Raw genomic sequence first — 17,048 nt, 5'->3', positions numbered from 1 at the left:
CGCTCTCGCCTTATTTCGCAGCAGCATTCCTCTGGTGTGCGCGCAGCCAGGCCCAAGGCACCAACTGCTCGGGATTATCTAGAGAGGAAGTGACTATTAAAATGCCTCTCGCCCACTCACGCTGGGTTAGACGGGGAGAGAGAGGGCCCGGATCACGAGACCGGCTCCTTCTTCGCTCCGCTTTTTCTCCTTCACCCCTGCCAAACGAGCTACAAGGCCGGCCAATGCTGTCTGCGGTGAATTTACATGAAGAGGATTGTGTAGTGGCCCCGGTTTGGATCGGCTATTATGTGATCACAGACACACTTGTGACATGGGCCTGGTTAAAGCATCAATGCGGAGTATTGTCTGAGCGAGCTGGTATGTCACTGGAGGGTGTTTGATGTCACCACAGGCTCAGACGGCTGCCAAAAAGCTGTTACGTAAAAGTACTTCGAATAGAATTACTCAAGAGTATGTAAGAAATGATCCAAGTAATTGCTCTGCTGGTAACTGGAGTAGAAGTACTAGAAGTAAAAGTAGTAAACTGCAGTACTGAAGTGTATATTTTAGTTATCTGCTTGCGTTGTTTAACTTTTCAAATGCTTTTCTTCGTGGAGATGTCATTGCCTTGTCTGGAATGTTCCACAGTATGGCATTAAAACTGTCTATTTCCATGGAGACCAAACCAGATCAAGTTACAGGTCAGATCTGTGGAGAGGCGACCCCGCTCACAGTCACAATACATGTATTTCTAGGTATTTTTGAGCTCTAAAACCACCTGTAATTGAATAAATGTAAAGTAGAGTTGTTTAAAGTCACACTGTGGAACATTTCACGCAGAGAAATGACATCTCTACATCTCTAAATTACACAGTGCACCTTTTTTTTTTTACTTTTACTTCACGACACTTGTGTCAGGTGTCAGGTACACGGGTGTCTGTACTTTCTACTCGAATACATTTCATTAATTGGACTGAAAATTGAAAGTATTTTTTAATTATACGGTAGTTTGAGACTGGCTGAAAAGACTGGGTTTATTTTTAGCACATTTATAATTTGAGCAAATTAAAATACACCAACACAAACAAATCAAAACGGGTAAGAAAAAATATCGATTAAGTTGTTTCTGTTGATCAAATCTGTATCAAAATCACCACATTTGAAGCTTTATTAGATCTCAAAGCATTCATGAAATATTTTTGCTTTTTATTTTTAAGCACGGTTTTAAACGGGTATTTTAATGCTTTTACTTAAGTAGATAGTTCATGTGATACTTGTACTTTTACCTGAGTATTTTTTATTTTATTTTATTTATTTATTAATTTTTTGCTGCAGTATCTGTACTTTTACTTCAAAACTGAGTACTTATCCCACCACTGGTAAATACAAGTACTATCAACATTTACTAGTGAACTATGACTAAGTTTGGGTAGGCTGTGTATTCTTGGGTTTCAGCTTTTTGTTTATAGGCGACATTTTGAGGACTTTTGATTGTTTAAAATGTAGGATACTTGAATATTTAATTTCTGTGGAAACTGTGCTAATTTTGAATCACTCAAATTCATGGATGTGTTGTATTTGAAACAATAAAACACTGAAAATTCCTAAAAAGAAATACAAAGCTAAATAATGTTGAATGCTGAGTTCTTCTCTTATACGTAACGCACTCTGATCCACCTAGTGATGTCATGTGGTAATACAGGAAGTGCTCCACATGCCTAAACTAGAATCATTTGGATCATTTCAGACCTGATCTCTACTGAACTAAAAGTAAAAATGTAACTGTTAACTTGAAAACTACTGCTTCATGACATCACGAGGTGGAACAGAGGTTTTTCCAGTACTTGTGACTGCCTAAATATTTGACTTAACGTTATTATTTATGTCCACAGGGAAGAGCTTCACCCTGACCATCACAGTATTCACCAACCCGCCCCAAGTTGCCACCTACCACCGCGCCATAAAGGTCACCGTGGATGGACCCCGAGAGCCCAGGAGTGAGTACAAACCAAACTCTTCTCTCACATTTATTATTATTATTTTTTTTATTTATTTCAGACATAAATATTACTCGGTCCATACTCAAAGGTGCGCTATGTACATATGTAACTTTTCGATTAGGGGTCCGTCACCTGCTTGTTTCTGTGGAGATGTCATTGCTCTGCCTGGAATGTTCCACAGTGTGACATTAAACAGCTCCACTTTACATTTATTCAATTACAAGTTGTGACTGATTACATTACATTAATACTGTGGAACATCAAGCAAAAAAGTTACACAGTGCGTCTTTAATCGCTCATTGCTTTATCCATTCTTCACAGTGACATCACGCTGGGGTGGTTCTACTTCATTCATTATGTTAATCTATATCAGCAGTTACCATGGTGACACAATACACATACTAGAGCGGTCAAAGTTTTGAATTAGCTCTAAAAAAAAGTTGATTTTTTTAGTAATTTATTGTTCTTTTCTTCAAGCGTTTAACATGTCAGGAGGATCATTTACTTTTAACAGAACACAAACACACACAGCAAAAAGTGGAGTGTTAAAATTGACTCTCACGGATTAAATTTGAACATTTTCTCAGGGTTTATATGAGTCCAATCTGTTCTAGAGATAATTTCACATTCTTGGAAATGTTAATTAAGTCACACTGGACAAAAGTTCCTGTTTAACCCATAATCAAGAGTTATATTAAAGTTTTGACAGTAAACGGATAACACTTTGTAGAGTTATCCTGACTTAGCGAAACAACTCACAGAGGTGTTTTATTTTGACACTTTGAGTTAATTTAAGATGAAATTATGAACAAAACTGGTTCAAACTGGTCTTCTCTCACAGGAGTTTGAAGTGGTGGGTGGGAGGAGCCAAATTAACACTAAGAGGAGTTAATTGAGCACTAGGAGAAGTTGAATTAACACTATGGAAAGTTGAATTAACACTAATGGAAGTTGAATTAATACTATGGGACATTGAATTAACACTAGGGGAAGTTGAATTAACACTGAGGGAAACTGAATTAACACTAAGGAAAGTTGAATAAACACTAGTGGAAGTTGAATTAACACTAGACGAAGTTGAATTAACACCAAAGGAAGTTGAATTAACACTAGGGGAAGTTGAATTAACACTAATGGAAGTTGAATTAATACTATGGGACATTGAATTAACACTAGGGGAAGTTGAATTAACACTGAGGGAAGTTGAATTAACACTAGGGGAAGTTGAATTAACACTAGGAGAAGTTGAATTAACACTAGTGAAAGCTGAATTAACTTCAACCATATCAACACTGGCAAATAACCCCAACTCCAACCCCCATTTAACTTTCAAATATTTAAAATAACACTTTTTGTGAAAAATTTTACCCTGAAATTTTAACGTTTTACTTTTTGTTGTGTACAGAAAAGATAAGACACGCAAAGTAAAGTCAAAAACAAAGAAAAAGAAAATAATAAACAAAAACAGAAAAGAGGGAACCAAAAGTACAAAACAAGTAACACTGTTCCGTCTGTCCATATTGGAAATCCATAAACATCACATCTCCATCTAATTATGACACCTCTGATAATGTCTGGGTGTAACTGTAGAATGCAAATGAATGCGAGTAAATGGGCGCCTTGTAAAACGAGTTATATGAGAAGTGACTGTTACTCCGCCATCAGCTTCCTTGTAATTTCGGCGACCCATCGGAACGAGTTTGTGACACTTAAAACCCCAAGAAGAATCAAATGAAAAGAGCGAGGCGACGGAGCTGCAGAGGGTACGCCGGGCTGGAGAGTGCAAGCATCAGCTTCTTTTAACAGCCCATATAAAAACAAGTGAGGAGGGAAAAAAAAAACTTTACTATAGCTGGAGATGCCAACTGGTCTGGCACGCAGCTGTTTGCCTTAACCCTCCTCCCTATTCATAAAAAACATATTCTCATCCAGTGGCGTCTAGTCTCGCTGAAACAATATCGCGCCACAAACAAAGCCACCCGCCCTGTCACATGTGGCGCTAAACGGAGACAGCGAGGAGCCAGGACCCGGGCGGATTAACGTTAGCGTTAGAATACAGCGCTATTGTGAAAGTGTGTTGTGTGTTGTGTGTCGTGTGTTGTGTGTTGTGTGTGTTGTGTGGCAGTGGTTGGGGTTTTTAGACTTTATCCACACAGAAACAAATCACTGAAAATGTTTGGGAATGTTTCGAGATTAAAAATGACTTCTACTCAGCTACGTAACTTTTTCTGGTGGTGGGTTCACTACCGTCTTGTCTCCATGGAGATGTTAAGGCTTTCCCTTGAATGTTCCATGGTATGACTTTAAACATACTGTCTAGCGTTTGTTCATTCATGACGGTTGTTTCTATTGTTCACAAATACAATTATTCCTTCTGTGAATAGGGGCGACTGTCCGCAGAGCAATAACATCTCCATGGAGACAAGCGGAAAAGTTACACAGTGAAGCTTTAAGGAAGCTCCTATGTATCAGTGTGGGTGGGTACTTATCATATTGCGGGGGCCTGCTTCACTTCATGTCACAAAAAAAACAAAACAAAAACAAAAACTTTTATCTCAATGATGCAACAATTATTATTATTATTATTATTATTATTATTATTATTATTATTATTATTATTAATACAATTTTATTTATTTATATATTAGATTTTTTTATTTAACTTTTTTTTTTTCATTAAAGCAACATGATTTAAACTTAAAGTGAGTCAAATTGATAGGGAATTGTTCAGGAATTAGAGTTACGTTTAGTCTCCAGGAAGTTAAAGATGCTCTATGTAACTTTCTATAGGGGGTCCGCTACCATGAGATGTTATTGCTTTCCTTGGAATGTTCCTCACTGTGGCATTAAATGTAACCACCTTACATAGAATCAATTACAGGTGTATTTATTTGTGGAGAAAGATCTCTTGAAACACGTGCATTCTTCCTGTCAGTGAGCTCGCCGCTTCACAGGTCTGACTCGTAATCTGGCCTAGTCCTGTCATCTGCTTGTTTCCATGGTGATAGATAATGTTTAATGTCATATTGTGGAACATTGCAGGCACAGGAATAACACCTCCATGGAAACAAGCATGTGACACAACCTCCACCAGAAAAGTTCCACAGTGCAGCTTTAATGTAAATCAATATTATATAGGAACGTAATGTGTGTCATGTGATAAGACCTATTAGTCTAACTAGTTAACTAAATTATATATATATATTATTTTATTTTTATTTTTTTATTTCATAATATTTTAGATCTATATTTATATTTTATTTTGGATGTATTATATTTTATTTATTTATTTTGTATTATTTTATTAGTATTTATGATTTATTCTATTTTATTTGTATTTTTTATTATTATTATTTATTTTATTATTATTTTATTATTATTATTATTTATTATTATTATTATTATTATTATTATTATTATTATTATTATTATTATTATTTATTTATTTAATCATCTACAATTTATTTTTTTTATTATTATTTATTTAGTTTAGTCTATGATAAGACCTGTTAGTATTAGACTCAGGGTTAGTTTTTTTTTTTTTTTTTTTTTACAATATACAGTTTGGTCAACAACATGACAGCTTTTAGATAAAATATTGCACAAATCTCGGTTTAACATGATAAGATACGAGCAAGACAACATAATTAGTATTAGACTTAGATTAGCAGCCACATTGTCATTAATCTGCCGCGGGGCATCTGTGGTTAAAGTAGCAGCTCACCAGCACTGAGACTGAGAAACAGATAATTCAAACCATAACAAAAGTCACATTTGGATAAATATTCTTGATACAAGCGCATTAACAGCATTACAGACTGTCCGTTAATTAAGAACACACTCGCTCTAACGCCATCCTCTTCCTTCAGACCCATATTCTTTGATCAGAAGTATTTCCTGTGCATCTGCTGTCCCTCGTCACTTCACTTTCAAACAAGTCCAGTTATTTAGCAGCGAGCAGATGGGGGGCGGAGTTTGTTTAGAAAGTCCAATTTGGTCTCTCCACTGTTAGAAGTGTGTCCAAATGATGACTCGAGACTTACTGTTGACTATGGCTACAGCGAAGGGACAAATTAAAGGGCTTTTTCAGAGTGTGTGTGTGTAGGGGGAGCGTTTCGGCTCTGCTTTTCCGTGTGGGCAGATGAATTTTTTTTTTTTGCGTTTTTACCGTAAAGGATGTAGGCGCTGAGGCGTGACCGAGCGGATAGACAGTGCCTGTGTCCACAAACTTGCTTCTTTTTACTGTTCTTTCTGCCATCCGAGCAAAAACCTCACATAGCTGTGAAATGAGTCAAGGCGGCCGGGCTATAAATACTCCTGGAGGTGTCACAATCGCTTGTTTCACTGGAGGTACTCAGACACACCCTCCATGTTTAATACATTTATAAGACTCATAACTCATCTGTCTTGAAGGTGCACTCTACCCAGCGTTCTTATCTTGATTCTTGTCTTCTTAATTAATTACTGGACTAATTATAGCTCCTTTCAAGACACACAAAGCTCTTTACAGTTCTATCATTAGCTCCACACAGCTGTATTGTAGTCACATTTGCCCTGGGACAGACTGACAGTAGCCAGGCTGCCAATCTGCACCATCAGCCCCTCTGACCAACACCAAGGCCGGGGGTCTCCAACCTGTTGCTCAGGAGCTACCAGCACACAGCAAAAACTGGACGGTAAAAATTTTAGGGTAAAATATTTCAGAGTTGTTTTTAACACCTGAAGTGTTATTTTAACTATTTGAAAGTTAAATGGGGGTTCGAGTTGGGGTTATTTGCCAGAGTTGATGTGGTTGAGGTTAATTGAACTTCTCTTAGTGTTAATTCAACTTCCTCTAGTGTTATTTCAACTTCTCTTAGTGTTAATTTGGCTCCTCCCATTCACCACTTCAAACTCTTGTGAGAGAAGACCAGTTTGAACCAGTTTTGTACATAATTTCATCTTAAATTAACTCAAATAAAGTGTAAAAATAAAATAAAACGCCTCTGTGTGTTGTTTAGCTAAATCAGGATAACTCTACAAAGTGTTATCTGTTTACTCTCAAAACGTGAATATAACTCTTGATTTCGGGGTTAAACAGGAACTTTGGTCCAGTGTTATTTAATGAACATTTCCAAAAATATTAATTTAACTCTAGAACAGATTCATATAAACTCTGAGAAAATGTTCAGATTGATTCCGTGAGAGTCAATTTTAACACTCCACTTTTTGCTGTGCAGCTCTCCACCACCTTCCAAGCAGCTCACCATAGGATTTCTGAATTCTATGTATTGTAGCCAAGCTGGTGCCACCTAGTGCCTCCATTCAGTTTCATTTCTCTCCAGCGACTAGGTCAGGAATCAGAATACACTAGGTGGTTCGCAAAAACCCGGAGGTGCGAGTTCGGGCACCAGCCAATCAGCGAAAAGTCATATATTCTGTGTTGGCAACGATTCCCGAGATCGAGGATTTAAAGCTGGAACAAAGAGAATATTTGGTGGAAAGACGTTATTGCCCGTCTTCTTACAGGATTTGGGAAAAGCTTACCGTATTTTCAGCACTATAGGGTGCACTCTTAAGCCTCCAACCCAATCAAAAAACGCCCCGCAATCCAGAGCGCCCTATACACGAATCCACTCGGTGTCCCAGCACGACTTCAGTAAACTACAAAGCCGCACCACCCACAGAACACACAAACACACACGGAGCAGACAGCGACCGCACTGCGAAAAACACCCGCAGACACACTCATCACTCCACGCCGACGAGGAACGGAACGGAGGAACGAACCAAAAAAGACAATCGACAATCCGTTGGTCCCAGACAGCACCCTCCCTACACGCCACAACTGAACAAAGCCCAGAGTCACCGTGAACGCGCACAAACAAACAAAACCACTCACCCATCACACTGTTGGGTTTCCTTTAATGCGCCTTATAATCCAGAGCGCCTAATAGTGCGGAAAATACGGTAATATACCAGTTAACCCTGTTAGCGGCGCATTAGCAGCAATAGCAGTGATTGGTTAAATTTTAAAAAAGTACCCACCTACCGTCGAGCGAACAAATCCTAACACTGCGAGGTCAAACAGTTTCTACGAAGTGAAACCGGCTGATGATTCAGGCTATATTTACTGTGGATAAAAAGTTAAATTTGATCAGTTCCCTTTGTAAATATCATTTTGATGCCCAACTTAATGCATCGATAAATGGATATTGGTTTATGTTTTATAAGCATCTAACTGTTCCCCATCTAAGGTCATGACTCTTATATTTATAGTTTTGTTGCGATTTTTGGGATCGGTCGCTCTCTGGCATTTTCGTTTTGTAAATCTGCTCACTGGAGAAAAAAGGTTGGAGACCCCTGACCTGGACAATGTGGGCGTCTTGTTTAAGGACACAAGGACGTTTTTTTGCCAAGCATTTCACCCAAGACTCGTAACTTTAGTCGGTCTTGGAGGTGGACTACATGACTTTCTCGTCTTGATGTTTCCACAGACTTTTTATCTTCATAGAGATATTACAACTTTGCTTGAAATGTTCCACAGTATTTGAAATGTATTTGTTTGTTTGGAGGATAAGCCCCTTGAGATGTCTCACCATCTCATTTTTGAAGGGGGTCCTCATAATCACAACATAAAAAATTTAAAGATTTCTGACTCACAACTAGTCTACATTGAAGGTGCACTACACTACTCCACTTACAACCTTCTTGTCTCCATGGGGATGTTCATACTTTGCTTGAAATGTTCCACAGTTTGGCATAAACCGTCTGTCTCTATCTCTGTGGAGACAAGCAAATGACAGCACCACGTGAAGTAGTGTTAGTTTAGCAACACAAATTACAATATTCTACGTGAAGCAATGAGTGTGTATACATGCACATGAGTATCCTGGTTATGATCGGGTTTTTTGAGTATCCCAGTTTCTTCATGGTGCATGTAAACACAGTACCCTGGTTTCAGTATCCCGGTTATTAGAAACCAGGATACTGTAGCTGGTTTATTCTGATAGTAACTGGGATATTGTGGCATGTAAACACAGTATCCCAGTTACTGCAACATAAAGTTGAGTGCGCATGCGTCCAAAAGACACTTTCCAGTCTTTTCACCACAACAGTAGCGACATAAATAAAGTGACCAACATGAATAAAGTGACCAAACGAGTGAAATGACTGTAAAATTAAGAGCTGCGCTAAACCTGCACACGTACAATCTGCACTCGTGTGATCGCTGAAAAACTAAAACATGAACTATCTCCTATACTGTATACGCACGGAACAGACTCACCATCATCAGCACCTCTTCTGTCACAAAAAGAACTCGCATAATCCACTGAGTCGTGTCATTTAGTCCAAAAGAAGCTGATCACATCAGCGGCACAAGGAGCGAGCTGTTTTGCGAGCTGATGCGGTCTTAAGTGTGGTTTCTGTAAAATGTAAACAAATGTGATCAGAGCTGAATTATATTATCAAACGGGCTCATGTGGCTCTACAGTGGTTCTGGTTTATATCAGGCATGTCCACACTATGGCCCGGGGGCCAAATGCGGCCCTCAGACACATTTTTCTTGGCCCTCAGACTTCCAGGTGATTTGGGCCAAATTACCTTGCATCAATTAAAAAATATTTTAAAATCTACCTTGATAAAGCCAATGTTGAATATTTAGTGTGTGGTTTTAAGGATCTTAGCAGGAATAAAGACTGATGACTCATTCTAATGTGTTAATCATGCACATATTTCAACTATTAACTGTTCTGAGCACCAGTCTACGGCTCTCGATCGGCCCTCTGCTTCATCTGTGTTTAGATATGTGGCCCTTGATGAAAAAAGTTTGGACACCCCTATGTTGTAAAGTTGAGTTTATTTATGCAGAAGATTTGAATGAAGAATCTGTTGGGTTTGATGTGTGCAGTGGATTGTGGGAGATCTCGTAGCTCCTCACTGCTGGTTAAACCTCCTGAGCTTCTTATGCTAAAGGAGCTCACGGTTTGTATTTTTCCTGGTTAATTAATTTAGTAATTGATTTAAGTTCATTTTTGCACTTGCGCATTTGTAAGATTATGTCAAGAAACAGGGATACTCCATTTGATCATGTACACGAGGATATGAGTGTCCCAGTTTCTCAGTGCGCATGCAAAAGCAGTAACCCGAATACTGACATAACCGGGATATGACTAATAACCGGGATACTGATTTGCATGTGTACACACTCAGTGACATCTGCATGAACATTAAACAGAAAAGTTACACAATGCACCTTTAATCATTCATTGCTTTACTGATACTTTGCGGGAACGCTGACAACATCAGCCGAGAAGCTTCAGTAGACACACAATCATTTGCATAATAGGTTGTGGTTTGTGGCTGCGGTTCGGTCTCTCCGCGTCGCCCTGGTGCGTGAAGCGCCTTGCCCAGGGACACAACACCGGCGTGGACCGTACGACCTGTGAGCGATTTGTCTGTCTCATTCTCTTGCTTACAAATCGGACACAGGCCGAGTTAGACAGCTTTCGTGGGGCAAATTAGAGCAAATTGGCCTGAAAATCTCGAGTGAAATCACCTGAAACGAGCCGGTCTCAGGTAAGAGTCAAAGCCACATGAGAGCGCTGGCAAAGCACGAAACAAAACTAAACAAAACAGGCTCACGCTTTGTTCTTTTCTCTTGATTTCCCTAGCACATTTGCGTGTAGGAAAAAGGGCTGTAATGGCGAGCGGGGCCGTTGGGTTGGCCGCTCTCTCTCGCTCTCTCGCTCCGGGGACGGCGGCGGTTTGAGGAGTGGAGTGCGTGTCGTCGTGCGTAACCCGTGAACCTCTCTGCTTTGCTGTTAAGTGCTCCCAATTTGCGGCGCTGGTGTAATTTGGGCAGAAAGCAGCGCCAGAACACGTCTCCCTCTGTGGGGTCATTACGGAGAGGTCGAGAGGTGCCCGACGCACATGTGCCCTTTCTGCTCCACTCCTCCTACTCCTTCTCTTTCTCTCTTTTTCTCTGTGCTATGTTTCTCTCTACTCTATGTGCCCTTTCTGCTCTCTCTTATTGTACTTTTCTCACTTTTTCTCTGTGCTAAGCCTCTCTCTACCCTTCTCCTCTCTTTGTGCCCTTTCTAGTCTCTCTCCACTCCTCCTACTCTTTCTCTCATTTTCTCTTTCTCTCTCTTTTTCCCTGTATTGAGTCTCTCTCTACTCTTTCTCCTCCTCCTCTTTCTGTCTTTTTCTGTGTGCCAAGTTTCTCTCTACCCTTCTCCTCTCTATGTGCCTTTTCTGCTCTCTCTCTCCTCCTCTTATTTTCTCTTTCTCTCTCTTTTGTGTACTCTTTTTTTGTACACAGGCTCTCTCTACTCTTTCTCCTCCTTCTCTTTCTCTCGTTTTCTCTGTGTTGTTTCTCTCTATACCCTTCTCCTCTCTATGTACCCTTTCTGCTGCCTAGTTCTGCTCCTTCTCCTCCTCTTTCTCTCTTTTTCTCTGTGCTAAATTTCTCTGTACCCTTCTCCTCTCTATGTGCTCTTTCTGCTCCCTCTCTCCGCCTTCTCTCCTCTCTCTCCTCTCTTTTTCTCTGCTCTTTCTCCCTCTCCTCTCTATGTGCTCTTTCTGCTCCCTCTCTCCGCCTTCTCCTCCTCTTTTCTCTTCTCTCTCTTTTTCTCTGTACAGAGTCTCTCTCTACTCTTTCTCCTCCTCTTCTTTCTCTCTTTTTCTCTGTGCTAAGTTTCTCTTTATCCTTCCCTCTATGTGCCCTTTCTGCTCTCTCTCTCTCTACTCCTCCTACTCTTTCTCTCTTCCTCCTCCTCCTCTTCTGTCTCTTCTCTTCTCTGTAATGAGCCTCTCCTCTACTCTTTCTCCTCCTCTTCTTTCTCTATTTTCTCTGCGCTAAGTCTCTCTCTATCCTTCTCCTCTCTGTGTGCCCTTTCTTGCTCCCTCTCTCTCCTCCTCCTTCTCTTCTCTCTCTCTTTTTCTCTGTACTGAGTCTCTCTCTACTCTTTCTCCTCCTCCTCTTTTTTCTCTGCGCTAAGTTTCTCTCTATACCCTACTCCTCTCCATTTGCTCTTTCTGCTCTCTCTCGTCCTCCTCTCTATCCTCCTCTATTCTCTCTTTTTCTCTCTGCTAAGTTTCTCTCCACCCTTCTCTCTATGTGCCCTTTCTGCTCTCTCTCTCTACTTCTCCTACTCTTTCTCTCATTTTTCTCTGCATTGAGCCTCTCTCGACTCTTTCTCCTCCTCCTCTTTCTCCTCTCTCTTTTTTTCTCTGTACTAAGTTTCTCTCTATACCCTACTCCTGTCCATGTGCCCTTTCTGCTCCCTTTCTCTCCTCCTCCTCCTCTTTTTCTCTTCCTCCTTCCTCTTCTCTTCTCTTCTCTTCTCTGTTATAAGCCTCTCTCTACTCTTTCTCCTCCTCCTCTTCTCTCTTTTTCTCTGTGCTAAGTTTCTCTCCACCCTTCTCTCTATGTGCTCTTTCTGCTCTCTCTCTACTCCTCCTCCTACTATTTCTTTCATTTTATCTTTCTCTCTCTCCTTTTCTCTGTACTGAGTCTGTCTCTGACCTTCTCCTCTCTATGCGCCCTCTCTTCTCCCTCTCTTTACTCTTTCTCTCCTCCTCTTTCTCTCTTTTTTCTCTCTGTACTAAACCTCTCTCTATTCTTGTTCTCTCTTTCCTCCCACGTTCTCTCTTGCTCTCTCTGTTTTCACCCTCCCTTTCTTCTAAGCCTCCCCCTCTCTTTGCTTCTCTTTCTCTATCACTGTTCTTTTCTTCCAACATTCCAATTTCTCTCTCTCCCTCTCGTCCTCTCTACTCCCCTCTCTTCTTCTCTCTCCACTTTCTCTCTTTCTCTCTCTCTTCCCCCCGCCCCCTCTCTCTCTCTGTCGTTTCTCTCTCTTCAGTAGTCTTTGGAGAGTGTCTGTGTCCGGAGTGTGATTTTATCAGTGAACGCTTCATTGACACACGTGGGGCTTTGTCGGCCATTACGGCTCGATTTTGTGCTAAACGAGTGGGTAATTAGGAGGCCAGAGGTGCACGGGGCCGGGGGGGGGGCAGGGGGGGAGGGGCCCCACAGGGAGGGGCCCCACAGGGAGGAGGCGGATACGAAACAACAGCAGCTCACAACTCAGAACTGCACGGAGACCAGACACCAGAGAGTGTGTAAAGACGTGGATTGTGACGTCACCGCTGTGTTCAGCTCCAGTCAAATGAAGCTCACTGAGGCAGGCGGTTACAGGAGCCAGGTCCAGTATCAGCCATATTAAAATGTATTCGCCTACAGATTACAGATTAAATACCCCAAAATGTAGTTTGTAACAGAATCCATTAAATTACTTAGAGTGAGTAATGTAATCTGAATACTTTGGATTACTTGATTTGCTGTAGAGAAGCAAAGACGAGGAAATCTTCACGTAAGATGTTTTGTTTGATAAAAGAAAATAAAAAACCCAGACTTTACTCAACCAATTAAAAAATATCATTGCTAGAAGAGGAAGAGACATGGTTTAGACCTGGTTTAGATTTGGTTTAGACCTGGTTTAGTCCTGGTTTTAGTCCTGATTTAGTCCTGGTTTAGACCTGGTTTAGACCTGGTTTTAGTCCTGATTTAGTCCTTAGTCCTGGTTTAGTCCTGGTTTAGTCCTGGTTTAGTCTGGTTTAGTCTGGTTTAGTCCTGGTTTAGACTGGTTTAGTCCTGGTTTAGACCTGGTTTAGTCCTGTTTAGTCTGGTTTAGACCTGGTTTAGTCCTGGTTTAGTCCTGGTTTAGTTTAGTCCTGGTTTAGACCTGTTTAGTTTTTGTCCTGTTTAGTCTGGTTTAGACTGGTTTAGTCTGATTTAGTCCTGGTTTAGACCTGGTTTAGTCCTGGTTTAGTCCTGGTTTAGTCCTGTTTAGTCCTGGTTTAGTCCGTCCTGGTTTAGACCTGGTTTAGTCCTGGTTTAGACCTGGTTTAGTCCTGGTTTACCTGGTTTAGTCCTGGTTTAGTCCTGTTTAGTCCTGGTTTAGACCTGGTTTAGTCCTGGTTTCCTGGTTTAGTCCTGACCTGGTTTAGTCCTGGTTTAGACCTGGTTTAGTCCTGGTTTAGACCTGTTTAGTCCTGGTTTAGTCCTGTTTAGACCTGGTTTAGTCCTGATTTAGTCCTGGTTTAGTCCTGGTTTAGTCTGGTTTACTGGTTTAGTTCCTGGTTTAGTCCTGGTTTAGTCCTGGTTTAGTCCTGTTAGTCCTGGTTTAGTCCTGGTTTACCTGGTTTAGTCCTGGTTTAGTCCTGATTTAGTCCTGGTTAGACCTGGTTAGTCCTGGTTAGTTTAGTCCTGGTTTAGTCCTGAGTTTAGTCCTGTCTTTAGTCCTGGTTTAGACCTGTTTAGTCCTGTTTAGTCCTGGTTTAGTCCTGGTTTAGTCCTGGTTTAGTCCTGTTTAGTCCTGGTTTAGTCCTGTTTAGTCCTGGTTTAGACCTGGTTTAGTCCTGTTTAGTCCTGGGTTTACTGGTTTAGACCTGGTTTAGTCCTGTCCTGTTTAGTTTAGTCCTGATTTAGTCCTGGTTTAGTCCTGGTTTAGTCCTGGTTTAGTCCTGGTTTAGTTAGTCCTGGTTTAGTCCTGGTTTAGTCCTGGTTTTAGTCCTGGTTTTAGTCCTGGTTTAGTCCTGATTTAGTCCTGTTTAGTCCTGGTTTAGACCTGGTTCAGTGTCCAGCAATGAGTGGAATTACCGAAAAAATAAAAGAAAAAAAAAGGGAATAGCCCAAAATGTGAAAACAGGAAAATACTGAAGTGTAATCCATTTATTTCAACAAAGTAACTGTAATCCAATTACCACTCACTGAAACAGTAACTGTAACCGAATACAGTTACTCATAATTTGTACTCTGATTACGTAACTTCGGCACATGTAATCTGTTACTCCCCAACACTGTCCATATCAGTAATTAGGAATTATTTACGGACAAAATAGTGAAATAAAAACAGCAGGATCATGTAGAGCAGGTTAATATGAACAATTTAAGACCAAAAGGACGAGTCTCGCTGCAGCAGGTACAGACCGAGGAAACAGTTTTCCAATGTAACGTCATTTGGAGCCAGAGTTGATGGAGCCAGAAGCTGCAATATGAAAACTCTGCTTTACTTCTACAACTATTGTGCTTCTTTTAAAGTAATATTTTAACAGCAAGTACAATTATATATTATATGTATTTACGAGGAGTGGGACATTAACACATTGAAAATTATGCATTAAAAATATGAACAAAAAAAACCCGATGGAAGTATTGACAAAAACACTGGTTATTGCAAACTGTGCAGAAAAGAGTTTACAAGATATACACGACGTTCAGAATGAAACTTAAACTAAAATGGCACTTCAACTTTAGTCTCTTTTTGGACAGGGACTTTACTTTAATCTGTTTTTTTGAAATGAAATGCAAATTATAATTTTTATAATTTTTCCAGACATTAAAAGAGCTTGAGTTTAAAAGTGTCTGTGTGCATTATTTATTATTTGATGAAGTGGTCCACTAAAATTCATTTAGATAAAATAAATGTTCCTTTTGGGGCAAATATTGTTATGTGATTCATTACAAAGAGTGAAATTGATTATATATATTTTTAATCAAGTCCCACCCCTAATATTTACATGTACTTATTGATATTTATCATAACTTTTTCACATAGACTGTATATATATAAATGGACACAGACAACAGGAAGTGAACATGGGGGCGCTTCTGGCTCCATCGACTCTGGCTCTAATTGACTTTATATTAAAAAACGTCCCTCTTCTCTCTGTAACTGCTGCTGTCAAACTCAAAACACATCATTTTGCTCTTAAAAACTTTCATATTAACCCGCTCTGCATGATCCTGCTGTTTTTATTTCACTATTTTGTGCGTAAATAAATTCCTAATATGAAACTCCGCTCCAAATTCACTTTTATAACCGCTTCAATTGACTGGAGCTGAACTTTACGGGTGACGCCACGCTCCCTTAGGCCGCTTCTTTTTACGCTCTATGATAATGTCTGTGTAACAAGCCTCAGACAGAGCAGTGCCCGTGGTTAGCGTCCCAACCCCCGGGGGGAACGTTGACGACATCAGCTGCGAAGCCTCAGTCCGCTTAAACCAAAATACAAGCCTTTGATTGTATTTAGCTCTTCACTTCTCCTTAATGAGCGGTTGGCGGAGTGCCGTTGTATCAGTGACAGGAAGGATGTGTAGCGTTTGTGCGTTTGATGAGCCTTCTGGTAGCCATATGACTTCTCCCCCCCGCACAAAAAAAAAAAAAAAAAAAAAAAAAAAGGACCACCCTGTAACTTTTGTCTCTTTTGAACGGCTTCCCGGAGTTTTCGCTAATGAATTGGCTGGTCAGAGGTGGGGGCTGGTGGTTTACAGAAGCGGGCGTTTGGGTCGTACGTACGTGTGGGGACGGCTTTGGTTTTGGCGTACGTGCTTTCGGAGGTCCCTCTGGCCGCCGGGCCATTAGCGGGGAGCCTGACGGGGGGTTCTGCGGCCGTTTCTCATTGTGTTTAATCACTTGACAGCTCCTGGTTATTCTGCGGTCTGCCGCTACGCCGCCAACCCCGGCCTGCCTGCCTCCTGCGTGTGCACAAGCATTTAACAAAAGAAAGATCCAGAGCTCTGGAAGGAACGAATTATGCATTACGTTTAGTTTGTTTCAATTTACATTTTGTCTCTTACATCTACAGTGAGTCGTGAGTCAACTTGTAAATGCAAACTTGCTCTTCAAACGCTGCTTTTCTTTCTTGTTTAACAGGGTTTGGCGTTAGAAGTACTTTTTACTTCAGTCTAAACTCTTTCGGTCATGTTTTGTTTTGTTTAGTTTTGTTTTGTAGTGCTGCAAAACGACCCAATAAACGACTACTAAAAATCAACTTTATATAAGGATCTACTCAGCACACGGAGGTCATACTTTTAGACTTAGACAAACTTTATTGATCCACAAGGGAAATGATTTGGACACAGCAGCTCACGCATCACAACATAATATAGTAACAAAGAGTAAAAAAAAATAGAAATGGTAATAATAAATTCTATATAAGTAGCAAAAGATAGCAATCCTGTATCCTGTATCCTGGTTTGTGGAAATAATAAAATTGTGAAATGAAAATTGTTCTGCA

General features: G+C 40.4%; 1 protein-coding gene across 4 annotated transcripts in view; it reads left to right on the top strand.

The window, feature by feature from the left end:
- Positions 1-17,048, top strand: part of runx2b (RUNX family transcription factor 2b) — a 156,754-nt gene that overhangs the window by 87,379 nt on the left and 52,327 nt on the right. For all 4 annotated transcript variants that reach the window (XM_055149392.1, XM_020939909.2, XM_020939908.2 and 1 more), the window contains one exon: positions 1,875-1,979. In XM_055149392.1, the coding sequence (XP_055005367.1) occupies positions 1,875-1,979 (105 nt within the window). The remainder of the gene's footprint in view (positions 1-1,874; positions 1,980-17,048) is intronic.

This window comes from Boleophthalmus pectinirostris, unplaced genomic scaffold, assembly GCF_026225935.1.
Source record: "Boleophthalmus pectinirostris isolate CB_2022bp ecotype Guang Dong unplaced genomic scaffold, ASM2622593v1 HiC_scaffold_13, whole genome shotgun sequence".
NCBI classification, from domain to species: Eukaryota; Metazoa; Chordata; class Actinopteri; order Gobiiformes; family Gobiidae; genus Boleophthalmus; species Boleophthalmus pectinirostris.
Note: the sequence above shows the minus strand (reverse complement) of the source record. Positions and strands in the feature narration are given on the sequence as shown.